Source organism: Plectropomus leopardus, chromosome 16, assembly GCF_008729295.1.
Source record: "Plectropomus leopardus isolate mb chromosome 16, YSFRI_Pleo_2.0, whole genome shotgun sequence".
Taxonomy (NCBI): domain Eukaryota; kingdom Metazoa; phylum Chordata; class Actinopteri; order Perciformes; family Serranidae; genus Plectropomus; species Plectropomus leopardus.
Window position 1 is genome coordinate 274,742 of NC_056478.1, and position 25,763 is coordinate 300,504.

Genomic DNA, 25,763 nt, shown 5'->3' on the forward strand with positions numbered 1-25,763 from the left:
AACGATCCGAGAGGCAGCAGTTTTTAAACGACGTGTCGCTGCGAGCCGGCGGAGCGAATCATCGCCTCCTCGCCGCCGCTGCACAGGAAGCAGCTGATCTACAGCCGCAGAGCCGTTAAAATACACAGAATACTGCTGGACTCCTGCAGGCGGCGAGGTCACGCACACGAGGACGGGACGTTAACCCTTCAACGCCCGCATCAACATCAGCTTTTCATAAGTTTTCAAAGCTCAAAAAATCATCAGCAAATCAGCCAGAAAAACGAAAAAATAAGTGAAGAGGATAAAAATATGATCTGAAAACTATCTGGAGAAGATAATTAAATCAAAAACCAGAGAAAATGTCCAGAAAATTATATTTATAAAATTTAATTATGTCAAAAGACGAGACGAGACGAGACAAGACAAGAAATTATGTTACAAAATAATTATTTTTGTTTTTTAAGGTCTTGTTTTTTTACTTTTATTTCGTTTTAAAAAGATATTTTCAGGTAATTTTTTGGTAACATTTCACGTTTCTTGCTAATTTCGGGGCCATTTTTTGTTACGTTAGTCGTCCCTCTCTCCTCGTGCGTCTCCAGAAAGACGGACAACAGGACGTCTTACCTTCCCTATCCCTGGCGTGTCCTTGACCTTTGACCCGGCCCGGAGGAGACATGGTGGTACGGCGGGCGGGGACAGCTGCAGGGCCCCGCTGAAGCCTCCGGTGTACAGCAGGGGCCCCGGGGACTCAACGGGCGAGGTGGCCCCGGGGCCCGACTGGGACTTCTTCCTGCGGGACAGACTGAGCTTCTGAGCCGCCCTGAGGACAGAGGGACACATCAGAGACACTCAGAGACACACAGAGACAGACAGACACACAGAGACACAGGGACACACAGGGACACACAGGGACACAGAGACACAGAGACACACAGGGACACACAGACACACAGGGACACAGAGACACACAGGGACACACTGAGACACAGGGACACACAGGGACACAAAGACACAGAGACACAGAGACACACAGAGACACAGGGACACAGGGACACACAGGGACACAGAGACACAGAGACACACAGGGACACACAGAGACACACAGGGACACACAGAGACACAGGGACACACAGGGACACAGAGACACAGAGACACACAGGGACACACAGAGACACACAGGGACACACAGGGACACAGAGACACAGAGACACACAGAGACACACAGGGACACACAGAGACACACAGGGACACACAGAGACACACAGGGACACACAGAGACACAGAGACACACCATCATTCATCCCTCTATCCTCCTCTTCCTCCTCACTGAGTCCATTCAGAGAGCAGAGTGTGTAATTACAGCTGCCGTGAAGGACAGCAGAGTGTAGCCTGTGGGAATACACACTCTGAGTGTGTGTGTATGTGTGTGTGTGTGTGTGTGTGTGTTTACAGTGTAACATTTACTACAACAAACTCTAGAAATAAACTGCAGCGCTGCAAGGTGACTGTTGTTATCTGTGTGTGTGTGTGTGTGTGTGTTCGTGTGTGTGTGTGTGTGTGTGTGTTCGTGTGTGTGTGTGTGTGTATGTGTGTGTGTTCCTGTGTGTGTGTGTGTGTGTGTGTGTGTGTGTGTGTGTGTGTGTGTGTGACATTTACACTTCATTAACAGCCGCTCGGTTTGTGTTGATTTAAGCTTCTTTAAAATCTGCCTCCTCGTTTCGTTTCATCTCTCTTCTTCTGTGGTGCTTCACAGACACACTCAACAACTTAACCGTGTGGCCAAAAGTATGTGGACAGCCCCAAAAAACCTGACACCTAATAACAGTGGACATCAGAGCGATGAATTAATAAATGAACAAAATACAGAAAATAAGTGATGCACCCGACCAATAAAAGGCGACACAGCGAGCAAAAATATGATCTTTCTCCCAAAATTAACGTCTTGTTGGGAACAGCTGATGACGATTAAAAAGCTGCAGTCGTCATTTCCTTTTCTGTCACTGAAGTTTAAAAGCAAACAAGCTTACCGATCATTTTAATCAGCTGTTAGTGAAAGAGGAAGAATAATAAAGACAGAAACGGTGAAATGTTGAGTTTGTTGCCGAGCAGACAAAATGTGTCGCATGTTCACATCAGACAAATTTTTAATTTGGCTTTTCATTTAACTTTAACTATTTATCTATACATCTTAGTCTGTTTTATTGTTTTACAAGATAGTTTATTGTTTTATTTTTAAAATTTGTATTTATTGTTATTTGAACTGTTTTCCTTTCATTTACCTTTTATCTAATATAAACAATATTTTTTATTTATTTATATATTTTAGTCTGTTTTATTGTTTTACTAGACGGTATATATGGCAAGAAAAAAACAAAAAGAAAAAAGTAAAAGGTGATATGGGAATGGAAAAAAAAAGAGAAAAATGTCCAAAAAACTATATTTACAATTTTCTTAATTACATATTCAAAATAATGTCACAAAACAGTTTTTGTGGCAGTTTATTGAGATTATTTTCTTTTCTTTTTTTTGTATATTTGGTCTTTACTTAACATTTAAGTAAAACCGCAAGAAAAAAGAAACTCCCAGTTTACACAAACCGTATTTAATCAGAGAGCAGTTTTTAGGATTAAAGACGCAGACGGAGAGAAAAGCCGAGGGAAAAAAACGATCTTCAGCTGAGACTCGGAGGGTTAATAATGAGACTGAAATACTGAAGCCTCCAGCAGAAAGAGTCCTCAGAGACCAATGAAGACTTCAGATTTCAGCGTGAAGCTGCAGCTGCAGTTAAACATGATGGAGTTTGTGTTATTTTACAGGCCGACGTTAAAGTTTACGCTCCCTCTGGCTGCACGAGGAGGCCTCACTTTATGTTTCACCTCCTGCAGCCTCCCATAAACCACATTTATCCTCTGCTTCCTCCTCTGTTTCCTCCTCCGTTTCCTCCTCTGTTTCCTCCTGTTCCCTCCTCTGTTTCCTCCTGTTCCCTCCTCTGTTTCCTCCTGTTTCCTCCTCTGTTTCCTCCTGTTCCCTCGTCTCCTTCCTCCTCTGTTTCCTCCTCTGCAGCTCGTTTCAAACCGTCTAATTCGTCAATCATCTCTCGGACATTTACACCTGACTTAAATATTGTATCCAAAATACAGTGAAACTCTGCAAATTCTGATGCTTTTTGGAGCCAATATTACAATATTACGCCACATTCTAGTAATTAACTTTTTCTTTTCTCAAAATACAGGAAAACTATGTAAATCTTGACACTTGAGACAAAATTACGGCTGGAAAAATGAGCCAAATTCTCACAGTAACCCCCCCCCCCCCCCCCCGTAACAAAAACAGCTTTTTTCTCAGCCAACTTTCCCTGAATAAACGTTGGTTTGATGATGATGATGATGATGATTTAACCGTCTTCAAAGCTCATTAAAATTAAACGTGGTGGAAACAGAGATACTCACAGTTCCTTCCAGTCCATTATTATCAGCTCAGACTTCTCCGCCTTGAACAGGAACCAGGTCCAAACTCGTCCTCATTCACCATCGCAAAGATTTAATCCAACAAGGACGGATCAATAAATCCCATCGAGGCTGAACGATGAAAGTTGAGCTCGACAGTGAAACATGGCGGCAGAGCAAACAGCAGCTGAGTCAGAGATACAGTTTTATCCAGGAATTACAAAACTTCAGATGAGTTTTCAAAAAGGTTCAGACCAGTCGCTCCGTTCAAAATCCAAAAAAACGGTATTCCTGCAACAAGGATGCAGAGATTTCCGATCTGTCAATATCTGATGGAGAATTAGTGAATCCAGGAGAGATTTTCATGCTTTCTTCAAACGTCTTCTACCATCATCAATCGTAGGAATTAAACTTTTATGAATTACTGATTGATTTGTTCATACAGTTTTCAGGGGCACTCCCACCAGAGTCCTCAGAAAATGTTTTTCTTGGTTCATCAATCAAATCTGTTTCTGTAAACTTTCCTTTAATCCGATGAGGCAATCCAAATGATCGGAGTCCTGTTCATCAAACTCCAGAAGAAGGTGCCACCAGATTTCAAACATCCAGTTCTTAAAATATCAGTAAACTGACGTCCATCCATCAGTGACTTCAGCTATCATCTGTTAAATGACGTCTGGGTGGTTCAAGTCATTGTCACTAACTTTCTCAGTAAATTCAGAAGAAATTATTTTTTGTTTGTCGACAAAAAATCCTCAAATCACAGCTTTTAACATATCAGTAAGAAGTTATTTTTGTGCGGCTTTGTGCTCTTTGCAGCTTCATTCTCACCGAAGACCTGAGAGAATCTGTGAGACCTAAAAGGACTTTGCTCAAAAATAAGTCCAACAATCAAAATGCACCAAGTATTCGGAAACTCTCCTCCCGTGCAGTGAGGAAGTCGAAATAATCCGAGTCCTGCTCACCAAAATCCATCAAGCTTCCAGCAGGATTTCAGTCCGGCGTCTTCAGTTCACTCCTAAAGTATCAGTTAACTGACGTCCATCCATCAGAGACTTCAGTTTTCCTCTGTAAAGTGGTTTCTGGGTGATTTGAGTCATTGTCACCAAACTCTTCAGGAAATTTGGGAGTTTGTCCGAGTTTTTCTTGGTTTCGTCAATAAAAACTCCTTGAATTACTTACATTTATACGCCTCAGTGAGCGATTTTTTCATTCTCACCAAAAACTTGAAAAGAAAATTTGGGAGATTTAAAACGTGGTTAAAAATTACTCCATCAATCCCAGTTAATCCTTAAAATACCTGTTAACTGTCTTTCCATCCACTTTCAATTTAGTCTTAAAAATCTTCAGTTATCTTCTATAAAGTAACGTCACCAAACTCTTCCAGAAATTTGTTATTTAGAGTTTTTCTGGGTTTGTAAACAAAATCTACTAATATCTTTTTAGCTTTTACGTATCGGTAAGTGATTTGTATGTGCTCTTTGCAGCTTCATTTACACTAAAACTTAACTGAATTTGGAAAATTTAAAAGCGTCAAAAAGTAACTCCAACAGTCCAAACTTATCTTTTAAATATCTGTAAACTGACCATTTTTCTGTACTTTCTTCTGTTATCGTGAGTTAAATCATCATCCTCAACAAGAGTCCTGTAGATGTGGGAGTTTTCAAAGATTTTGTGTGTTTCAATCACATCTATCAGTAACTCTGCAACAAACGTCCGACAGTTTCAATTTATCCTGAAGACATGAGGAACCTCGGCATCCTTCCAACACTAACCTCTTTAATCCTCACGTGATGTCGGAGAGATTCGAGTCAAAGTGTCCAACAGTCCAAATCAATCCTTCAAATATCTGTAAACGCTCCGTCTTTCTGTCCCATCCTCTGTTATCTGTAAAATCATCGTCCTCTACCAGAATCCTGCAGACGTGTGCGTGTTTTCAAAGATTTTACTTCTTTTGACAATGAAATCTATCTGATGGTATAAAATTATCAGATGTTGAGAAAGTAAACTCTTTAAAAGTCTTTAAAAAAATGTTTCTCGATTAATCGCTTCAAACTACTTGTAGACATTTACACCATCGTAAACCAACGGTTTGTTCAGCTGTGTCCTCTTTCTATAGCAATTCTGGACAAATAACTTCAGGTTTGTGGAATGTGAATGTGTTTTTCAAGATGTTACTTCATCCGTGTGTCCGTAAAGTCATCATCTTCTACCAAAGTCTTGTGGAAATGAAGGAATTTTCCAAGATTTTCCTTATTTCATCAATAAAATCTGTCCTCTGTAACCAAACCTCTGTTGTCCAAAAAGGATGTCCGAGAGAATCACTTCAGTCTCTACCAAAGTCCTGAAGGGATTTGGGAGTTTTTTGGGAGATTCTTCTTGGTCAGTCACATAAATCTACTTTTACATCTTAATGAATGAATAGTTAACCCACGTTTTCGCTCTTCAGACTATTTCTTGCGAAGTACCTTCAGGAATGTGGAAGTTTTCCAAGATTTCTCTTCCACAGATCCAAAATGAGTCCAAAAGTCTGATATAATCCTTAAAATATCTGTAAACTCTCCTTTTTTTCTGTATTTCTGTTACAATCCATAAAATCATTATCCCGACCAGAGCCCAGCAGGCATGCGGGCGTTTTCCAAGATTTTTTTTGTTTCGTCGATCAAATCTGTCCAATTGCATTCATTTATCCTGAAGGGATGATAAACCTCAGTAATCCTGAAGTCATGTCTAAGAGATTCCAATTATTCTCCAGTCCTCAATGAATTTGGGAGTTTTTTTGGGAGTCTTCTTGGTTTGTCAAGTAAAACTACTTTTACATCTTAGTGAATGAGTACTTTGCCCACGTTTTCTCTCTCCAGAGTAATTCTTGCAAAGTACCTTCAGGAATGTGAAAGTTTTCCAAGATCTCTCTTCGTCCATGCATCAAAAACGTAACCAACAGTTCGATTCGGTCCTTAAAATATCTGTAAACTGTCCGTTTTTCTTTTTCATCTTCCGTTATCATCTGTAAAATCAAAAGTCCTGTGGAAACGTGGGAGTTTTCCAAGAATGTCCTCGTTTGTCAATCAAATTAAAGTATCTTCAGGAATGTGGAAGTTTTCAAGATTTCTCTTCGTCCGTAGATCAAAAATACCTCCGACAGTCCAGGTCAATCTTTAAAATAGCTCCTTTCATCATCCGTAGAGAGACAAGAGATCTTCCCACCAAAGTCCTCGGGGGATTTCCTTCATAATACTCCAACAGGTTTCAGTCTATCAGATTGACGGCTTTATCGCATCGCACATCAGTGAACTTTCCGTCCGTCCGTGTGTCCATCCGTGTGTCCATCCGTGTTCTTGCGTCTCATCTGAGTCGTCCAAAGTTTCAGGAGGAGCTCACGTTGAAACGTAATCCGTGAAAAACAGCAGAAAGTGAGAAAGTCCTGCAGAGATTCAGTTTTCCATCCGGCTGCATCGTTCGGCCAAACGTTGCAGCAAACCTCCACCTGCACTCCTCCACTTTGAATCTGTCGTTCCTAACCTTCACTTTCCTCCTCTCCTCTTTCACTCCTCTGAACTCGACCTCCTCTCCATCATTATTCCTCCCTCCTGTTTGCTGTCGCTGACTTCTCCTCTCCCACCGACCTATTTTCCTCCTCACTTTTGTCTTTTCCTCTCCTTTATCTCATTTTCTCCTTCAAACCATCCTCCTTCTGTCCCTTTCTTTAATCCACCTCTCCTTTTTCTCTCTGATTTCCCCTCTCTCCTGTCCTCTCCTCCTCTCTCTCCTGTAGCTCCTCAGTCTGTTCTGCAGTATCGCAATGCTTTTCCTCTCCACCCCTCCTCCTCCTCCTCCTCCTCCTCTAACTCACAGAGAGAGAGGGGGATGAAGGAGAGCAGCAGCAGCGGAGGAGGAGGAGGAATAAAGGATTAAAATCGAGAGGTGGGAACGAGCGGGTGGATTCCTGCCTCTCTCTGATGTCGTTGCCGGGAAACACTGGCGATGCTCCAGCCTTCCTCCCCTCCGTCCGTCCGTCCGTCTGCCTCGCTCACCTCTCCTCCCTCTCCTCCCCCCTCCTCCCTCTCTCTCTCCTCACAGCCCCGCCTCCTCGCCGTGTCGACACACAGCAGCCGTGAAAAAAAAACACACACACACACTTGACATGCTACATGAATACTTCATGAGATGACAGACGCCCCCACCGCCGGACTTCAAAGATACTCAGCATGTGAGTGTGTGTGTGTGTGTGTGTGTGTGTGTGTGTGTATGTGTGTGCGTGCGTGTGTGTGCGTGCGTGCGTGTGTGTGTGTGTGCGTGTGCACGCATGTGCACAATGAGATAATAAAGAAAATTTAACTTAAGTTAGTGTAAATGTTACATTTTTAAGAGACTGTTATGACTTTAGTTTAAATTTTATGAAGCTGAACAATATTCAAATATCAGGAATAATTCCTCGATATTATTCAAGACTATTTTCATTTTTATTATTTATTATCTCACGATAACGTAAAAACGTATTAAATGTATTTGTGTGACATTTAATCACGTGTAACACTATGTGTAACGTTTAACATTAATACGTTTGGGAGAAAATGTAACCGTTTTTTTTTGTTTGCTTGTTTTTTTGTTTTTGGATTTTTTTGTTGCTGATGAGGATTTTTTTGTTTGCTTGAAGTTTTTTGTTTGTTTGTTTTTGCTTTAATGACATTTTTATTAATTAGTGCAGAGAGGCAGGACAGAAGGACAGAGACGTTAAAGAAGGACAGAGACGGGGACGAGAAGCTGCAAAGGGTTCATTAGTAGGTCGAACCATTACTTGACGACTAATTATTTTCCTTCACTAAACATTACTTGCCAGTTATTTCTGTATTTGCCATTAACCTCCATCACTAAACCTTCATTCTAGGTGCTAAATCAAAGGCAGGTGGAGCTGCTGGAGTTTTCTGATGATGTTTTATCCGAGAAGCACAATTTGCAATAATTCAGCACTCAGATTTGGGACCTGGAAAACTGAAAATCTTCACCAACTTACTGGCTGTTACTCGCCATCTTTAGCCATTATCTTCCACTATCAGCCACTAGCTGCTGCATGCCTTTATTTCATAATCACCTCCTCTGCTCTCTTTTATTTGGAATTATTTTGCATCATCTAAACATCACAGACTCTGAGTTTGGGTTTTGAGGTTTAAAAAAAGCATATCGATGAATCCGTATGATTGGACAGATGATGAGTGATCAGAGGAGCTGATCAATGCTGCAACAAAAAAACTGTATCATATCTGCAGAGCCAATCAATCACAGAGGACCCACAGATCAATATCCAGTCCGCTCCGGATCAATACTCTGAACCAGACGCCGATCGATACGAGCTGAGCAGCCGGAGGAAACGTGTGGGAGAGAGGACGATCAGCCGCTCCGCCGCCGAATCCAAACAGCTTTTAATCTATTCATTATTATTTAATACATGGTTTTATTATCGGTGCCAATGATGCAGATTTCATGAATGAAACTTTTACATCAAAGTGAATCTATGAATGAATGAATCTGTTCTAAATCTAGAACACAAGATTTACAGTATTATCAGAAAATAACTGGGATTTTATGGTAAAAAGTAACAGAAAAAAAGTTACAAGAAACTACAAATTTGTAAGAAAAAAATTTAATAAACAAAATTATATTAATGAGAATATGAAAAGAGATGGAAAAAAGCTATAGTATAAATGTTTAACTTTATCGTGGAAAGTTATATTACTAGAGATTTCAAAATTGTCTTTCTTCCTGAGATATAAGGATAAATTTATAATAAAATGGGAAAAAAAAAGATTTTATGAAAAAGAGTATTAAAATATAATTAAAAATATATTACCAGAATATAATTTGACAGAAAATCAAATAACTTTTCAAATATTTGGTTGGTTAAACAAATAAAAACGTAAAGTCTTAATTTTACAAGGATGTTATTCTAAAAGATTCAAATCAAATGTTACGAGAAGGAAAAAGGTAATAATACAAAATATTTGATTTTAAAGGACGAGACTTCATCATCGGTGCGGTCAGCTGAGCGTTCAGCGACTCTGATAAAATCTGAACATGTAAACGTTTTAATGTTGTTATATCAGCACAACACATTTATGCACTTCAGTGACTTATTTATTGAGCGTGAAACATTTTGTGCTGACTAATATTTAAGAAAGCCAGAATGTCTCAAACATTTTGCAACCTGCAAAAAAAAGGTGCGTCCTCTTTTTAACCCTTCAACATTTTGAAAAATCGCTTCAGTTTTGCACAAACCAGATCCTCAGAGGGTTAACTTTCAAACTGCAAAAACTGCACATTTGAAAGTGTTTAAATGTCATTTATTGTGAGTCGAGCTGATGGAGCTCGTCTGGACCGAAGCGGACGCAGAAAATCTCAACAGAGACGTGAAAAAGGTTTCAGCAGCAGCCAGAGTTTGTTGTTTGTCTCGACTCGTCCTCTGAGGACAGAAACATTTCTCTTCAGTCTGTCAAACCAATGAAGAGAAACGTCCCTCTCTTTGTAGTGAGGCGCATTTGTCTTTCGGGGACAGCGCTGATCAGTGAGCAGGAGGACGGCTCTGAGAGGAGACGGACGCCCTGAGAGACGAGCTGCTGTTCAGTCCGTCTCTGCAGGATGAACTCATCAAACACAGAGGGAGACGGTGTCCTCAGAGCAGAGCTTTCATCTCCACAGCGAGACAATAAAGACGATAAACACCAGCCGACACCTTAAACTCTGCAGCTCAGCGAGGGGCCGCTCACAGGAGCACATTTAACCCTTTCAAACCTGGATCCACATCAGGTATTTATTATCCGTCTTTGTGTTCAGACGCCTTTTACAGCTTTATGACCTTTTGAAAACTGAGGAAACTGATCCCACTTCTTTCTGAAAACATAAGAAAACTTGACAATAGTGTTCAGCAAACTGCAAGAAACTGGTGGATTTAGAAAATTATTTTTTGAAAAGTCGGGGAAAAATGTCCAAAAAGACATTTCAATACGTGTTTACGAAAGTTAGAAATTGAACCTTCGTTCTTGTGATTGTGATTTTTAAAAGGTCGAGGTGATGGAGTGAATTCATTCAGCAGCGCTCTGAGCTTCTCTGACTGAAATAAAACTGAATATTTCCTCTCCAGTAAAATCCCCACAAATAAACAGAGTGTTAAACCCCCCCCTCCCTCTCTGAGGGGAGTCGAGTTCCCCAAAGTGGATTTTTGGCTCGGGCCTGAGCGTCTGTATCGACGTCCTGCTGTGAGGAGCATCTCTCCTGAATCTGTCTGTTTGTGGTTTGAGAGCAAGCTGCAGATCTGCAGAGAGCTGCAGAGCTGCAGGGAGCTGCAGAGCTGCAGAGAGCTGCAGGGAGCTGCAGAGCTGCAGAGCTGCAGAGCTACAGAGCTACAGAGCTACAGAGCTGCAGGGAGCTGCAGAGCTGCAGATCTGCAGGGAGCTGCAGAGCTGCAGGGAGCTGCAGAGCTGCAGAGAGCTGCAGAGCTGCAGAGCTGCAGGGAGCTGCAGAGCTGCAGAGCTGCAGGGAGCTGCAGGGAGCTGCAGAGCTGCAGAGCTGCAGAGCTGCAGGGAGCTGCAGGGAGCTGCAGAGCTGCAGAGCTGCAGAGCTGCAGCTCAAAGTGGAGCTGAGAGCGGCTGATTACCGTTGACTTTCACAACTTTCACAAAGTTAGATGAGAGGAGGAGGCGGGAATATAAAGAGCAGAATTTTGATCGACGGTTCTGAACATAGAAAATTAAAAATAAAAAAATAAAATTGTGTTCTAGGTTTCAAAGGTTTAAACAGATTCGCCGTTTAACCGTGAGGATTTAATTCTCCGTGAGAACAAACAGCTGAAACAGCTCTCTGCAGACCTCAGGCAGCTCTGCCTCTGAGGTTCGCTTCTGTTTGGCCCCTGACCTTTGACCTGCCTCACACCCCGCCAACACCCCACAGAGAGGAGGAGCCCTCCCCCCCCGATTTATGGACTTCTTCTTCTTCTTCTCCTTCTTCTTTCCTCCCGCGTGTTTCAGATGAAGCTGAATGTGAGATGAGCTCCTCACGGGGGAGTCTCTGTTTCATGTCAGAAATCATCCAACTTTAATGTCGGCATGATTTCAGACACACAGAGAGGAGGGGGTTAAACCCTGAACAAGGCCTGGAAGGCACTCTGTGCTCCCCTCTGTGCTCCTCTCTGTGCTCCCCTCTGTGCTCCCCTCTGTCCTCCTCTCTGTGCTCCCCTCTGTGCTCCTCTCTGTGCTCCCCTCTGTGCTCCCCTCTGTCCTCCTCTCTGTGCTCCCCTCTGTGCTCCCCTCTGTGCTCCCCTCTGTGCTCCCCTCTGTCCTCCCCTCTGTGCTCCCCTCTGTGCTCCTCTCTGTCCTCCCCTCTGTCCTCCCCTCTGTGCTCCCCTCTGTGCTCCTCTCTGTCCTCCCCTCTGTCCTCCCCTCTGTGCTCCCCTCTGTGCTCCTCTCTGTGCTCCTCTCTGTCCTCCCCTCTGTCCTCTGTCCTCCCCTCTGTCCTCTGTCCTCCCCCCTGTCCTCTGTCCTCCCCTCTGTCCTCTGTCCTCCCCCCTGTCCTCTGTCCTCCCCTCTGTCCTCTGTGCTCTCTGTAGCATGAACAGCTAATGCATACCATATCAGATCAGCGATAATTAAAGCTGAAGCTCAGAGACGTGCTGAAATTAGACGAACCTTCTGGACCCCCCCACCAATTAAATACATTTGGACATGTGGACGGAGAAAAATTTTCTCTATATTATTAGGCGGGTTTCCATTACAGATTTGCAAAAAAGATATTTTAGAAATGTTGATAAAACACAAAAGCGAGATGACTGCGGGCTGAAAGCAGGGCAGGTCCCAAAAACGCAGGATCCACCGCTGAGGGGTCATGGGCAAAATGAAGCGAAAAAACGTAATATGTAGACCTGGAAGGATACTGAGGGCGTAACACGTAGATGTGGAGGGATACCTACAGCGTAACATGCAGACGTGGAAGGATACCGAGAGCATAATATGCAGACTTGGATGTTGGCTGACAAAGCGGCAACATGCGATGATTTTGGATGAGAACGTGTCGGACGGCCCGGGCGTCAGAAGCTTTTCTGATTTTAGGATTTCCCAGATTCTACCTTCACGTCTGTCTCTGCTCGCTGCTGATGACACGTCGGGGAAATAAACCAAATCCTAAAAGTAGAAAACCATCAGCAGGAACATAAAAGCAGCAGGGTGAGAATCCAAAGACTGAAGGATATGAATGAATGTGAAAGCGAGTCGAGCTGGAGCGGCTCCAGAGCGTCGAGGCTTCCAGCCAGCAGACTGACACCAGCCGGCACGCTGAGGTCCAACGGGGGACGACCACATTAACACGCCAACGCAAAAACTACCAGACGGCGTCGGGTTATTCCAGCACGGCAGCCGGAGATGTTTTCACTCCATCTGTTTATCAATGTGCAGAGAAATCCCAAAATCCCCTCTGATGGCAGACAGCAGCAGCACTTTAGCAGAGCTGCAGGAAAATAAGATTTTCTCCAAAATAACCTGGAAAACTCTCACTTTTTACATTAATAATGTCTGAAAAATAAATTAGTTTTGGGCTTTGGTGATATAGTAACATGCCACAGATGATGCTTAAAAATAATAATAATTATAATAATAATAAGTTCTATTATTCATCATCAGGGTGTGTGTGTGGGTTAGTGTGCCCTCTGCATGGAGCCGCAGGCTAATCGAGCCTTCAAAGATCTCCAGATAAAAGTGACTCTCTGCCGCCCTCGGTAATACCGTCAACTAATGCTTTGATTTTTTTCAAAAGCTTGGGAAGAAGGCAATTCAACTAGAAACGGCCCAATAATGAGCAAAAAATCAGTAAAAAAAGGTTACAAAAAATTAGCTGTAAATAATCAACAAAAAAGTAACAAAATAAACAAGAAAAACAAAAAATGTGCGAAAAATCAATTTATTTTTTATATGCATTATTTTTTGGACCATTAATGTATATTATTAATTATTATCCTTAGAAATGTAGTTTTCTCCATATTTCTCCCTAATTTTGCAAATAATTCTCTAATAATCCACCACTTTTTTAAAAAAAATATTTTTAGGTAATTTTCTTGTCATATTCTTGTAATTTCGGGGGACACTGCTTGCCATGTTTGTTGTTTCCTTTTTTTTATGTGTTCAAAAGAAATCAAATACATTTGGGTAAAAAAGTACATGAAGGCGTCTGAAGGCAGCACAAGAAAACTGATGTCGATCCGGGTTTAAAGGGTTAAACTTTGACATAAATGATGCAGTTTATGTTTGGATTTTTTGTCCTGCCCAGTAACTGCTGCTGAAACCGAGACTGTGATTGGCTGAGCGAGCTGAGATCTTTGGATTTAAAGACGTTTGAAACGTGTTTAAAGACGAGGACGTTCAGTGGACGGTTTGCGTCTCGGACTGAGCGACTCCGTCGACTCTCCTGAAGCGTTCAGCTGCTCTCTGACGGCGCCGACACTCGCACGATAAAAACAGTCAAATCTGCCAATTAGACTCGGCGCAGAGGGACGAGTCGACGCTGGACTCGTGCAGCGAGCGCGGATCAGGATTCACGTGGAGCTTTTTATTGATCCCCGAGGAGGAAACGGCAGGAAATATTCTCCTCTTACATGATCTGAGTTCTGGAGAAGCTTTAGCTCCAAACTTTAACCTTCAGTTTCCCCTTTAGCAAAGAAGAGAGATATGAAGCTTAAAATATTTAGTTTACTGGCTTAATTTCACACAGGAGGAAAGAAACAGGCAACAACAGAAGAAATTACCCCAAAAAAATCCAAGAATATAACCTGAAAATTAACAAATTTAATTTTTAAATTTTCTTTCCTGAGACATTTTAAAGGAGCTTTATTCTTTATAATATTTTTCTTATAATTTGTGAAACATTTTTTGACAAGTTGCTTCTTGCAAAAAAAATAAATAAATAAATATATATATATATATATATATATATATATATATACACATATATATATATGATAAGATATAAAATAAGAAATTACAAAAAAAAACAAGGAAATGGAAAGTGCTTAAATATTATAATGATTTGCTTTATCATAATTTAAAATATGCAGTTATGGTAATAAAAAAGTAAAGTTAGTTATAATATTTTTTCCCTAAACATTTTCCCCCCATTTAAAAAAAAAACCCAAAAACTACTTATATCTTGCAGTTTATAAAATATTTTTAACAGGTTTTTAACAAACAAAACTAAAGTACTTAAAATTATAATAATTTGCTTCTTCATAATTCAAAATATGTGATCATGTTTAAAAACAATACAGTTACAATATTTTTCCCTTGACATTTTCCCTCTGGCTTTATTTTCTCTTCAAAAAAACATACTTTTCTAAATCTATCATTTCTTGCAATTTTTGGAACATTTTTTAAAAAGCTGCTCGTTGCACTTTTTTCCACGTTTTTGAAAGAAACAAAACCATCACAGACGAAAACGTTCTTCAGCTGGAAATATTCTTTATAATCGAGACACATTTCCATCAACACAAACGTTCAAATGAAGACGGCGGTTTTGACGTGAGCCGATGAAGACCATGAGGAGCGGCTGAAAGCTCTCCACCTTTTAGTTTGCGCCTCGAAATGAGTTGAATTTTTTAATTAAGGTGCAAATTTGGTTCATCCAAAATTTGGGTGTTTGAAAGAACTCGTCCACGTCTTTTTATCACTTCTTATTCCGGTTTTGTTGTGTTTTCATGTTTTATGCGTTTATTTTTGCTTATTTTAGGGTTTTTTTTTACGTTTTTTTTATTCTGGTATTGTATCTGGGGCATTTTATTCTCTTTAATTTAATTTAATTTTATTTTTTATTTTCTGGATCTTTGTTTAATGCTGCTGCAGATTTTTTTCATGCTGTGATGCTCTGACAGCTGCTGCTTTATAAATAAAGTTTTTTGTCCAGATTATAAAAGTAGAGGCTGATGTTGGTTTTAAAGGGTTAATGCGTGCTGCGTTCACTGACCTGATGAAGAAGGCGGCGGCGGCAGACGGCGGTTGGCTGGTTTGGGTGGCGACGCTGTGAGCGGCTGGTCTGACGTCCTGAGTCGAAGTCTTCAGGGTCACATGATCTCCGTCTGAAGTCAGAACCTGACAGACGACGAGCAGGGAAATAAAACACCATCAAGATTTACGATCAATACTTTTCATAGATTATTAAAAAGTCATGATGGAGAAAAAAATCTGAAAATTACAGAAAATAACTAATTTATTTTCAGGCGTTTTCTTGTTTGATTTTTTTTTATTGTAAACAAATTTGTGTAAAATTACATATTTTATTATCTGTAAAACTAAAAACCTCAAATGTCATTTTAAATATTGTGCCAGTAATAACAAATTACATTTATTTAATTTGGTTGTAATAATCCAGTATTAATCTGTAAAAAAAGATGTATTTCTCTGCAAAAGTGTAGATAAACAATGCCATTTCAAAATAAGATATTTCACCCATCATTAAGATTTAGATTCTGACCAAAAGCAACTTTCCTTGCTGTCTCTAAATACTACAATACCCATGAGCCTTGGCTGCTGTTGCTACGGAGAAGAAGCCAGTCAGAGGCCTGAATCAGTCGCCATGGTTACTGAATTCATCCCAAACTGATCCAGAATCAGAAACTTTACATTAATTGAAACTTTTTTGTTGTAAATCAGTTTTCGTGCTGCGCTGTGATTGGCTGTTTGTCTGTGAAATGCATCTCTGGAGTTGTAGTTTTTCTCTCCACAAGCTTCCTGTTGAGTTTATTTTCTGATAATTTCTGACTGACGTCCCGTCGATGCGTTAATGAACTGATTAACGTCCTCTGCGGACGGCGTGGAGGCCCCAGAGGAGGAAACACGGTGGTGGAGCTGCTCCGGATCAGGAGGTCATTAACTGATGATCTTTGGTCATTAGGCGTCTTCTTCCTGTTCTGCTCCGCCACAATAAGACGTCTGCTCGGTGAAGAGCTCGCTGCGTCTGATGATCCTGCAGGACGACGCTAACGAGCAGAGAGCTCAGAGGACGGCTGCTGTTATCTAATTAACGCACCGTTCATTAGTGATGTTTTATAACCTGCAGGCTTTTACTCTGACAAATGATCAGTTTTAGAGAATCAAACATAAAATCAGCTTTGTCGTTCTGCATCGTTTTTCTGGAGCCTCCGAGTGACTCGTCCAGTCCAAAAACTGAAAACTATAATTTCGATAATTTCTGTCTTTATGTATATAAACATAAATAACAAATATGTAATAAATGGTGTGTTTAGGGCATGTTTTATTTTGAAGGGCCCTGACCTGCAGAATCTGCAGAACAAAAATTTAAGAAGAAAAAAGAAAATCACCAAAAAGTTTCAAAGAAATAAAAATTCATTAAAACATTTTTAAAGGAGAAAAAGTGAAAAAAAATAAATAAACAGTCGTAACAGTCAGACGGCGCTCATGCAGTTTGTCCCTCCCCCCGCTCACCGTACTGTGCAGGCGTGCTGGCGTGCAGCAGGAGACCCTCCACACGCCCTCCAGGTGGTGCTGAGCGCTCAGGGGGAGGGGCGTGACCGTGGCCAGACCTTTGGCTCCGCCCCCGCCCAGGTAGGTGCTCTGGACTCCACCCCACCCCCACAGGGCCCCGCCCCCCTGCTGCTCGTCATATGACCACCTCTGCTGCTTCGGCGGCAGCTCGTCTGAGGCCGGCCGGGCGGGGCCGGCGTGGGGCGGGGCCGCAGCAGGGCGAGGCGTCATCTCGCGGCCGATGCCCAGAGCGCGGCGCAGAGCGAGGCGTCTCAGCTGGTGGAAGGAGGCGCCGCACACGTCACAGCGAGCGTCGACAGAAGCATGGCGGCCGCGGCGAGGACACTGCAGCCGCTGGAGCTTATTGAAGAGGAAGGAGGCGTAGGCTGCGTCCTGACGGGGGCGCAGAGAGACAACATGAGGTCAGAGGTCACAGATCACGAAAAGGAAATATTTCTCCTTAAACTAAAACTTAGAGATCCTAAATTATTCACTGCAGTTTTATTTTTAGCACAAATCAGTTTGTCTCAGACGTCCCTCTGACCTCTGACCTCTGACCCTCGCATCGACTTTAACAGCCAACAAAATGGTACAAATGATGACATCAGCAGCTCATCTGTGAGACTGTAACACTGATACTCAACTTATGGCCTGTGGGCCAAATCTGGCCCCTCACAGGGCCCTGCTGGCCCCCAAACATTTTCTAACTGACAGTAAAAATAAAGTGACTGACTCTGTGAAAGTTTTTGTCCTTTTAGTCTCCATCAGGTGTCATAAAACAGCATCAAAATCAGAGGAGGATCCCCCACACCCCCGACAGAGGACACAGCTGAGACACTGATGTCCCCCTAAAATCACAGAATGACTAAAAAAATGTCCTAAAATCACAGAACCGTCCTAAAATCACAGAACCGTCCTAAGATCCTGGAAGCGTGTATGAGGCTGCTGCGTTTGGCCCCTGATTAAGGCCAGAGGGCGGTCCGCAAGGTGACTAAAAAAACAACGAAAAACGTGCTCCCGTCACTGCTCGTGCTCAGACTGACGGAGCGTCACATGACCACAAACATGAGGAAACATCAAACACGCCTTCAACACGCCGCCCATCATCTGTCACCTCTGAGCCACCAGCTGCTGCTCACAAGGACTCTGCTGTCCATCACCAACCAGCTGCGCGCACGCACGCGCGCACACACACACACACACACATACACACTCACACACACACACACACACACACACACACACACACACACACACATAAAGCCGTCAGCGTCTGTAGAGGCGGAGCAGATTTACACTCGGCGCTCTGACCTCGTGTCGCCTCGTTCATTGACGAGGTCACGAGTGTTTCTGTCACATAACTTCACACACAGACGCGGCGGCTCTCAGCCAATCAGACGGCTGCACCCACAGCGGGGGGCGGGGCTAAAGCCTGCTGTCACAGCCTCCTGTTGCATCTCTGTTTGTCCTCCTCATCATGAAATCTCCTCATCATTCAAAACACACACACGAGACCGTCGGCACACACTCCGAGCCGAAAACTTTACTGCCGCCGTGTCTGACCTTTGACCTGTGAGTGTGAGTGTGTGTGAGTGTGTGTGTGTGTGTGTGTGTGTGTGTGTGTGTGTGTGTGTGTGTGTGTGTGTGTGTGCAGAGCAGCTGGCAGGAGGTCAAACAGACGGCAGGAAGAATTCATCAGAGAAATCCCAAAAATAAGTGTTTGTCTTTTGCAGACTCTCTTTTAAGTCTTTAACCCTTTAACCCTTTGGAGCCACAGGTCACGTGTCTGTTGTTGCTGCTTTCAGACGCCTTTTAACGAGAATTTAACCCTTTGGACCCGCAGCAGAACGGTGCATTTTCTTTCACAATCAGTGAAAAGAAAAAAGTAAAAAACTTGGTAAAAAATGTTCCTCAAATTGCAAGAAATTTATTATATTTAAAAAAATTAGGGAATAACTAGTAAAAAAATTGTTTTTATATTTACAGCTAATTAATTACATATTTATTTTACAGATTCTTAATGTTTTGAGCACTTTTTTTCAGGCCAATTTCTTTTTTTATTTATTTTTTTCCTTTATTTTTTTTTTAACTAATTTTGTACTTGTACTTTTTTTACTAATTTCGTGCTAATTTATCAACAATTTTCTTCTCTTGTTGCTCAAAAAAAAAATCATTGAAAAAAAAAAAAGCCAAAAAAGCAAAACGAAACTTGGTGAGAAATGTCCCACAAATTGAAAATTTAGCAAATATATATACATATATATATCCTCCTCAAGTTTTCCCTAATTTGCTAAATTTGAAAATTTAGGACAAATTTAGGCAAATTAGGATAATATATATATATATATATATATATATATATATATACATATATATATATATATATATATATATATATATCCTTATCCTTATCTCCTTTTTTTTAAAAAAAAAAAATTTTTAGTCTTTTAAAGTGACTTTTCAGGTATTTTTATATTTTACATTTTTTTTTTAATTAAAAAAAAAATAAAATGTTGCATTTTGTGAATAACACCCGAGTCAGAAAAAACACGTCATTAATGTGCCAAAAACAGAAGATCAAACTGAAAATTCAACAAAAAGCTGAAAACTTACAACCGAAACGGTGGAAAAACAAAAACTCAAAGAATCGAGATGAAAACACGTTGAACACGCTGTTAACGTGCCAAAAAAAAAAAAACAAAAAAAAAAAACCACTCAGCGGTTTAAACGGAGCTTTGCTGAAGACAAAAGACTTCAGTAAAAAAACAAATATTGAGATTCGACTGCCTGAAAAATCTCTGCGTCATTTCACGATGATGACGATAACAAAAGCTGCTGCACTGAAAAAAAACCTGAGAGACAACGAACAAAACAAAAAACAACCTGAGAGACAACGAACGTGCAAAACAACCTGAGAGACAACAAACGTGCAAAACAACAAAAGCTGCAGATTTCGTCTATAAAGTTACTCAAAGTGTAAAAACTGACCTGAAGTCCAAACAGAGAGAAAGTGATGAAGCTGCTTCCACAGGAGGCGTGACGTGAGACTCTGTCTCCTGTCTCTGACCTGTCTGTGTCCCTGCCTCTGTCTGTTCTGTGTCTGTGTCCCTGCCTCTGTGTCTGTGTCTCTGTCTCTGTCTCTGTGTGTCTCTTTTCTGTGTCTGCCTCTGTGTCTGTGTCTCTGTCTCTGTCTCTGTGTGTCTGTGTCTCTGTCTCTGTGTGTCTGTGTGTCTGTGTCTCTGTCTCTGTCTCTGTGTGTGTGTGTGTGTCTCTGTCTCTGTCTCTGTGTGTCTGTGTCTCTGTCTCTGTCTGTCTGTGTCTCTGTCTGTCTCTGTCTCTGTCTCTGTCTGTCTGTCTCTTCTGTCTGTGTCTGTCTAATGCTGAGTGTCTGTGTGCTGTCTGTGTCAGAGCCCTTCAGGCTGACCTGTGTCAGCTCTCTCTGTCTCGTCTGTTTAAATTATATTTTGAGGAGCAGTGTGTCTGTCGTGTTCTCTGTCTGTCTGTGCTCTGAAAGTTTGTCTGTCTGTGTGGAGAAGAATGTCTGTGTGTGTTTCTGTGTGTGTGTTGAATTTGTCTCTGAAAATGTCTGTCTCTGTCACTTGTTTCTTAAATTTTGTTCTGTTTGTTTAGTTGTGTGTTTTTAAAGTCTCAGTGTCAGTGAAAATGCTGTGTAAAGTGCTGTACCTCAAAACTGCACTAACTCTGTACTGTGTGTTGTCTCTGTGTGTACTTTGGTAACTTCCATCACTGTCTGATGTTCATCACAGAGCTCATTAAATCTGTTTTAAATTATTTTTCATTTCTGTGTCTTGTTATTATCAGGATCTGTCCTGTCTGTCCCTGTCTCAATGACTGCCTGAAATTCTGTTCCTGTCTCTGTCTGTCTCTGTCTGTCTGTGTCTGTGTCTGAATATCTGAAAATCTGTTCTCTTTTGGTAACTGGCTGAAATAATACTGTCAATGTTCTGTGTCTGTCTTCTTGTGTGTCTGTATGCTGTCTCTGTCGTTTAGGGCTAGTTTGCTGCTGTCTGTTGCGATCAAAAACAATAAAACTGGTTTTATTTCATCGTTAATCTGAAGAGAGACAGTTTCAGGTGTGGTGAGGACACTGTGAGTCTGTCCTGCAGAGGATCTGCAGCGAGCAGACAGAGACACTAATGAGAGAGGACTGAAAAAAGTAATTAAAGTGTCCTAAACTGACTGACTTCTGCTCCTCTGTCATCTTTGTCTCGTCACCTGTCTTCTTAACTCTCTTTAACCACCGTCAGGTCTGCTCCACCGACCTGCAGCAGGACTGTCTTTGACCTTGCTGTCACAAACCATGTCTTCAAAAAATCAGCAAATAAACAAACAACACACACAGCTTTAAAAACTGAGCTGAGACAGCACTGTCTGTCACATCAGAGACAGCAGAGACACAGAGACACCAGAGACACCAGAGACACAGAGTCGTCTGTCCCAACAGAGCTCTGAGCTCTGCTTTTACCCTTTGAAACCTGCATCCTCTCCACAGTCTCAGTTTTTTTTTCTTTGTGTTTCTGTCTTCCTTTTTATCACAATGTTCAGAAACAGCCTTTGATTTACAGCTCTGACGTCCTCAGACCCTCAGTCCCCCTTGCTTGGACTCTTTGACCCCTTCTGAGACTCAGAGACTCAGTCTTCATGACTCAGACTGATGTCAAGAGACTCAGACCCTCAGAGACTCTCAAGACACAAAGACCCTCAGAGACTCGGACTTGTTCAGAGTCTGTCTGTGTTTCCTCAAATTTGAGATGTCTACATCATGACTCTCTGTCTCTGTCCTCAGATCTTTGTTTCCTCAGAGACTCTGGTGTGAGACTCACCAGGACACTCAGACCCTCTCAGTCAGACCTCAGAGACTCACCCTCACTCTCTCAGACCCTCAAGATGACTCAGAGACTCAGACCCCTCAGAGACTCTGTTTTCAGAGACTCAGACCCTGATTTGAGACTCTGGACCCTCAGAGACTCTGTGTCAGACCCTGTGAGACTCAGACCCTCAGAGACTCAGACTGTCTCAGTTTCTCTGTTCAAAAGACTCAGACTCATGACTCAGACCCTCAGAGACTCTGGACCCTCAGAGATTACTGTTTGACCCTCAGATTTTAAAACTCAGACCATGTTCTCAGACTTTTGGGACCCTCAGAGACTCAGAGACTCAGAGTCAGAGACTCAGATCTCAGAGACTCTCTCAGAGACTCTCTGACTCAGAGACTTTGACCTGTCACTTGTCAAAAGACTGTTTCAGAGTGACACAGGAGGTTATCCCTCAGAGCTTTCAGGGACCCTCAGAGACTCGGACCCTCAGAGACTCAGAGACTCTGTGAAGACCCTCAGAGACTCGTGACCCTCAGAGAGATGGTAAAACCTCACCAGAGACTCAGACACCTCAGAGACTCAGAGACCCTTCAGATGTCTCAGAACATGGTGAGTTTGTGGACTCAGAGTTTCAGAGTTTAATCAGAAAACTGTGACTCAGACCTCCTCAGAGACTGACATTCAGACTCTTTCAACTGTTTTTTCAGAGACAAGTGACCCTCTGAGACTCAGACCCCCTCAGACCCAGTCAGACTCAGACCCTCAGTTTTCAGACCCTCAGTTTTTCAGAGAAACTTGGACCTCAGATTTTGTTGACACATTCAGATTTCTCAGATCTCAGATTTTTGACACATGTTACTCAAACTCAGACACCTGAGACTTCATTTTTTTCAGAACTCAGAGACTCAAAGTTTTAGACTCAGAGACTTTGATTCCCTGATCTGAGACTCTCGATGAATTTCAGAGAAAAATTCTTCAGAAAACCTGAAGTTTGAGACTCGAACCCTCTGACCCTAAAACTGCTCAAAGTCACATAAGTTTTAACTTGCTGTGAACAGTGTCAAGTTCTCTTCACTTCACCTCCACACACTTTTTTTTTAGTAAAATTTTTAATTTTTGCAAAATATTCGTTTTTTATAGTAAGTTTATAAACGAACGTTTTCATTGCTGTTTGAAGCTGCTCTTTTGCATCTTATTCCATTAGATTTTGAACTTTTTTGACTGCACCATACAATTGATTTTTGCTAAAATGAGCAGATCACTCATTATGACGGAAACTAACTTTAATTATTATGAGATAAATCTTCTGTCTGTTTGTTTTATTTTGTCAGTTTTCTTCAGGTGAAAGTCGTCTTTAAATCATGCTCTTGATGGGTCAAAAAAAAAAATCAAACTAATCAATTAAAAATCAGATAATGTTCTTTGTGTTTCAAACTCTTTTCTGTGAAGATCCAGCAGCAGATTTAAGCTTTTCCTGTTTGTGCAAAAGTCAAGGCCCGATTCACATTGCGCCAATGCTGCAGAAAAAAGAGCACAGGCATCGTTAGCAATATTAGCATTATTAGCATGCAAATCAGCACGCAGATTTACCAGCATCTTTTCAATTCTTTGTGAAAAAGCGCCTAAATCTGAAGCTAAAAAAAATTTCTCGAGGTAAGTGTCGTGTTTTTGTTTTTTTGAGTGTCTCACCTGCTGAGGGTTTCACCTCCTAGTCGAGACATCGGAAGTCAAACCAGATCAGCTGATCTGCGCTGGCAACTAAATAGACGGCGAGCTGGTGGACCAAACCATACCAAGTGTGAGATAAGTGAGTAGGGGGGGGGGGGGGGGGGTTTTTTAGAGATGAGACAGGATCTTTTGATTTTAAACTATACATCAATACATACATAAAATTTATATATTTATATAAACAAACTCAAAGTTGATTTTATTTTTAATTTTTTCTTAACTTCAAATTTAAAAAAAAAGCACAAAACATTAAAAAAACATCAAAATTTTTGAGGATTTTTCCTGCCATTTCTTCTTTTTTCTAATTAAACTTTTTTTTAAAAAAAATGCTAAACCCTAAAATGAAAAAAAATTTATACAAAATTAAAAAACTTGTTTTTTTAAGAAAAAAAAACAAAAAGTGAATCAAAAAAGAAAAAAAAGACCAAAAAAATAAAAAAAAAAGGAAAAAAAAAAAATGTAAAACATTCCTCATCAAAAAATAAAAAAATAAAATAATCTGTGTGAATAGTTTCATAAAAAATGTAATATTTTATAAAAAAAAAATTTTTATTTTTTATTATAATTAAATCATTATTTAGTCATATAAATTTTTCTTTTTTTTTTTTTCCCCCAAAAACACACATTTTTTTTTTAAAAAAAAAAATAATTTCCAAATCCAAAATTTTCAAATCTTAGAATATTATTTCATTTCAAAATTTTTTTCTTAAAAAAGAAATCAAATATTTGCTAAACAAATTTAATGAACGTTCATTTAAATATTTGATTTCTGATTTTTGAAAATTTTGTTAACAGCAGTCAATCAGTTCAGTTAAAACCAAACAAAAAAAAGCATCAAAACAAATCAGATTGTTAAAAAAAACAAAAAAAACACCAAATTCAACAACAAAAACAAACAACAAAAGTTTAAAAAATATGTTAAAAATTCTAAAAAAAATGAATTAAAAAAAAAAATCTGAAATCAGAAATAAAAAACAAACATCCTCACGTCTCACAACTTTCAAAACACTTTCAAAATGTTGCTTTTTGTGGCCCTAAAATCAAAAATATTCAAATGTTTTTTCCTCCTGCAAAAGTCTAAAAAGTCTAATTTGTAATTAGACTTTTTTACATGTTTTATTTTTTTATTTTATGAAGTTACTACTTGACTATATTTATTTATTCACAGATTTTTTTTGATTTTCGTTTTCTTGTTTTCCCGGTGCACTGTCGTAACTTTGACTGAACGCTCAGAAGCAGCACAACACACTCAAAAAATTTGTGAATTTTTCCCGCAAATGAAAAAAAAGTGAGTCTGATGTTGCTGAGGTCGAAGCTGAACTCTGCTCCTGCCTCATTCGCTCTAATTATCTCATTAATCATGAGGGCTGCTGGAAAAACATGTCTCTTTTCTCTGTTTTATTTCACACCGTGTTAGCACGCTGACTCTGCAGAAACTCAGCGGTGATTGGCTGCTGCTCGCTGTCGTCGTCAGGTCGGAGGCGGTTTTGGCAATTTGAGAAAGAGAGTGTCGTGACAACATTAAAGTACTGAACAAGCTATTTCTCTAAAGTCTACGTCAAAACAAAAATTAAAAAAAAAAAAAAAAAAAAAAAAAAACAATTTTTCCTCCGGTTTACAAACAAAAAAAACATTCCTCACTAAACAGTTTTGAAATATTTCCTGGTCGTAGGTTGTTTTTTTTCAAACAAAAATTTTTTTGAAAAAAAAATCTCAAAAGATCTGTGTGCAATCTGTGAATGAATTAAAAATTGTGTTTGTAAGAATAATGTAAAAGTTGAGAGTGAATCCAGAGTTGATCCATTGATATCCCACTCGTGTCTGTAATGATTCGTATTGATCTGTGAAAAAAAAAAATCAAAAAAGTGAAAAACAAATTTATTGTTCTCCCAAAAATATCTGTTATTATTTAAACAGTTTTCTTTCTCTGCTTTAACGACCCCCTGTGGAGCTTTGCTGACCCTGAGGGGGGTCGGGACCCTCAGTTTGGGAACCAGTGTGTACATAATTATAAAAAATGAAAAAAAAATCGGTTTCCAGAAACACGATGCCAACATCCGTCCTGTTTCTGCAGCTTTGAGAGAGAGAGACGCCGAGCAGCTGCGAGACAAAAAGTCAACTCTTATCTCAAGAGTCAGCGTCCTCTCAGGCTGCTCACAGTGGAAGGAATCTGGACCCGGGCCCCCGACACCGGCCCCCGGGCCCCCGGGCCACTGCACCGACACTGACACACACGGCCCTCACCTCACTGCCAACAGACT

At 40.7% G+C, this 25,763-nt stretch overlaps 1 protein-coding gene across 2 annotated transcripts in view; it reads right to left on the bottom strand.

Annotated features, from left to right (window-relative positions):
• The window catches only part of kif26aa (kinesin family member 26Aa), a 41,594-nt gene extending 18,110 nt beyond the window's left edge, over nt 1-23,484 (bottom strand). For both annotated transcript variants that reach the window (XM_042503115.1, XM_042503114.1), the window contains exons 1-4: nt 23,464-23,484; nt 16,898-17,329; nt 15,420-15,544; nt 607-802 (exon numbers count right to left, since the gene is read on the bottom strand). In XM_042503115.1, coding sequence (XP_042359049.1) covers nt 607-802; nt 15,420-15,544; nt 16,898-17,167 — 591 coding nt within the window. In that variant the 5' untranslated portion in view covers nt 17,168-17,329; nt 23,464-23,484. The remainder of the gene's footprint in view (nt 1-606; nt 803-15,419; nt 15,545-16,897; nt 17,330-23,463) is intronic.
• Between the last annotated feature and the right edge of the window lie 2,279 nt (nt 23,485-25,763).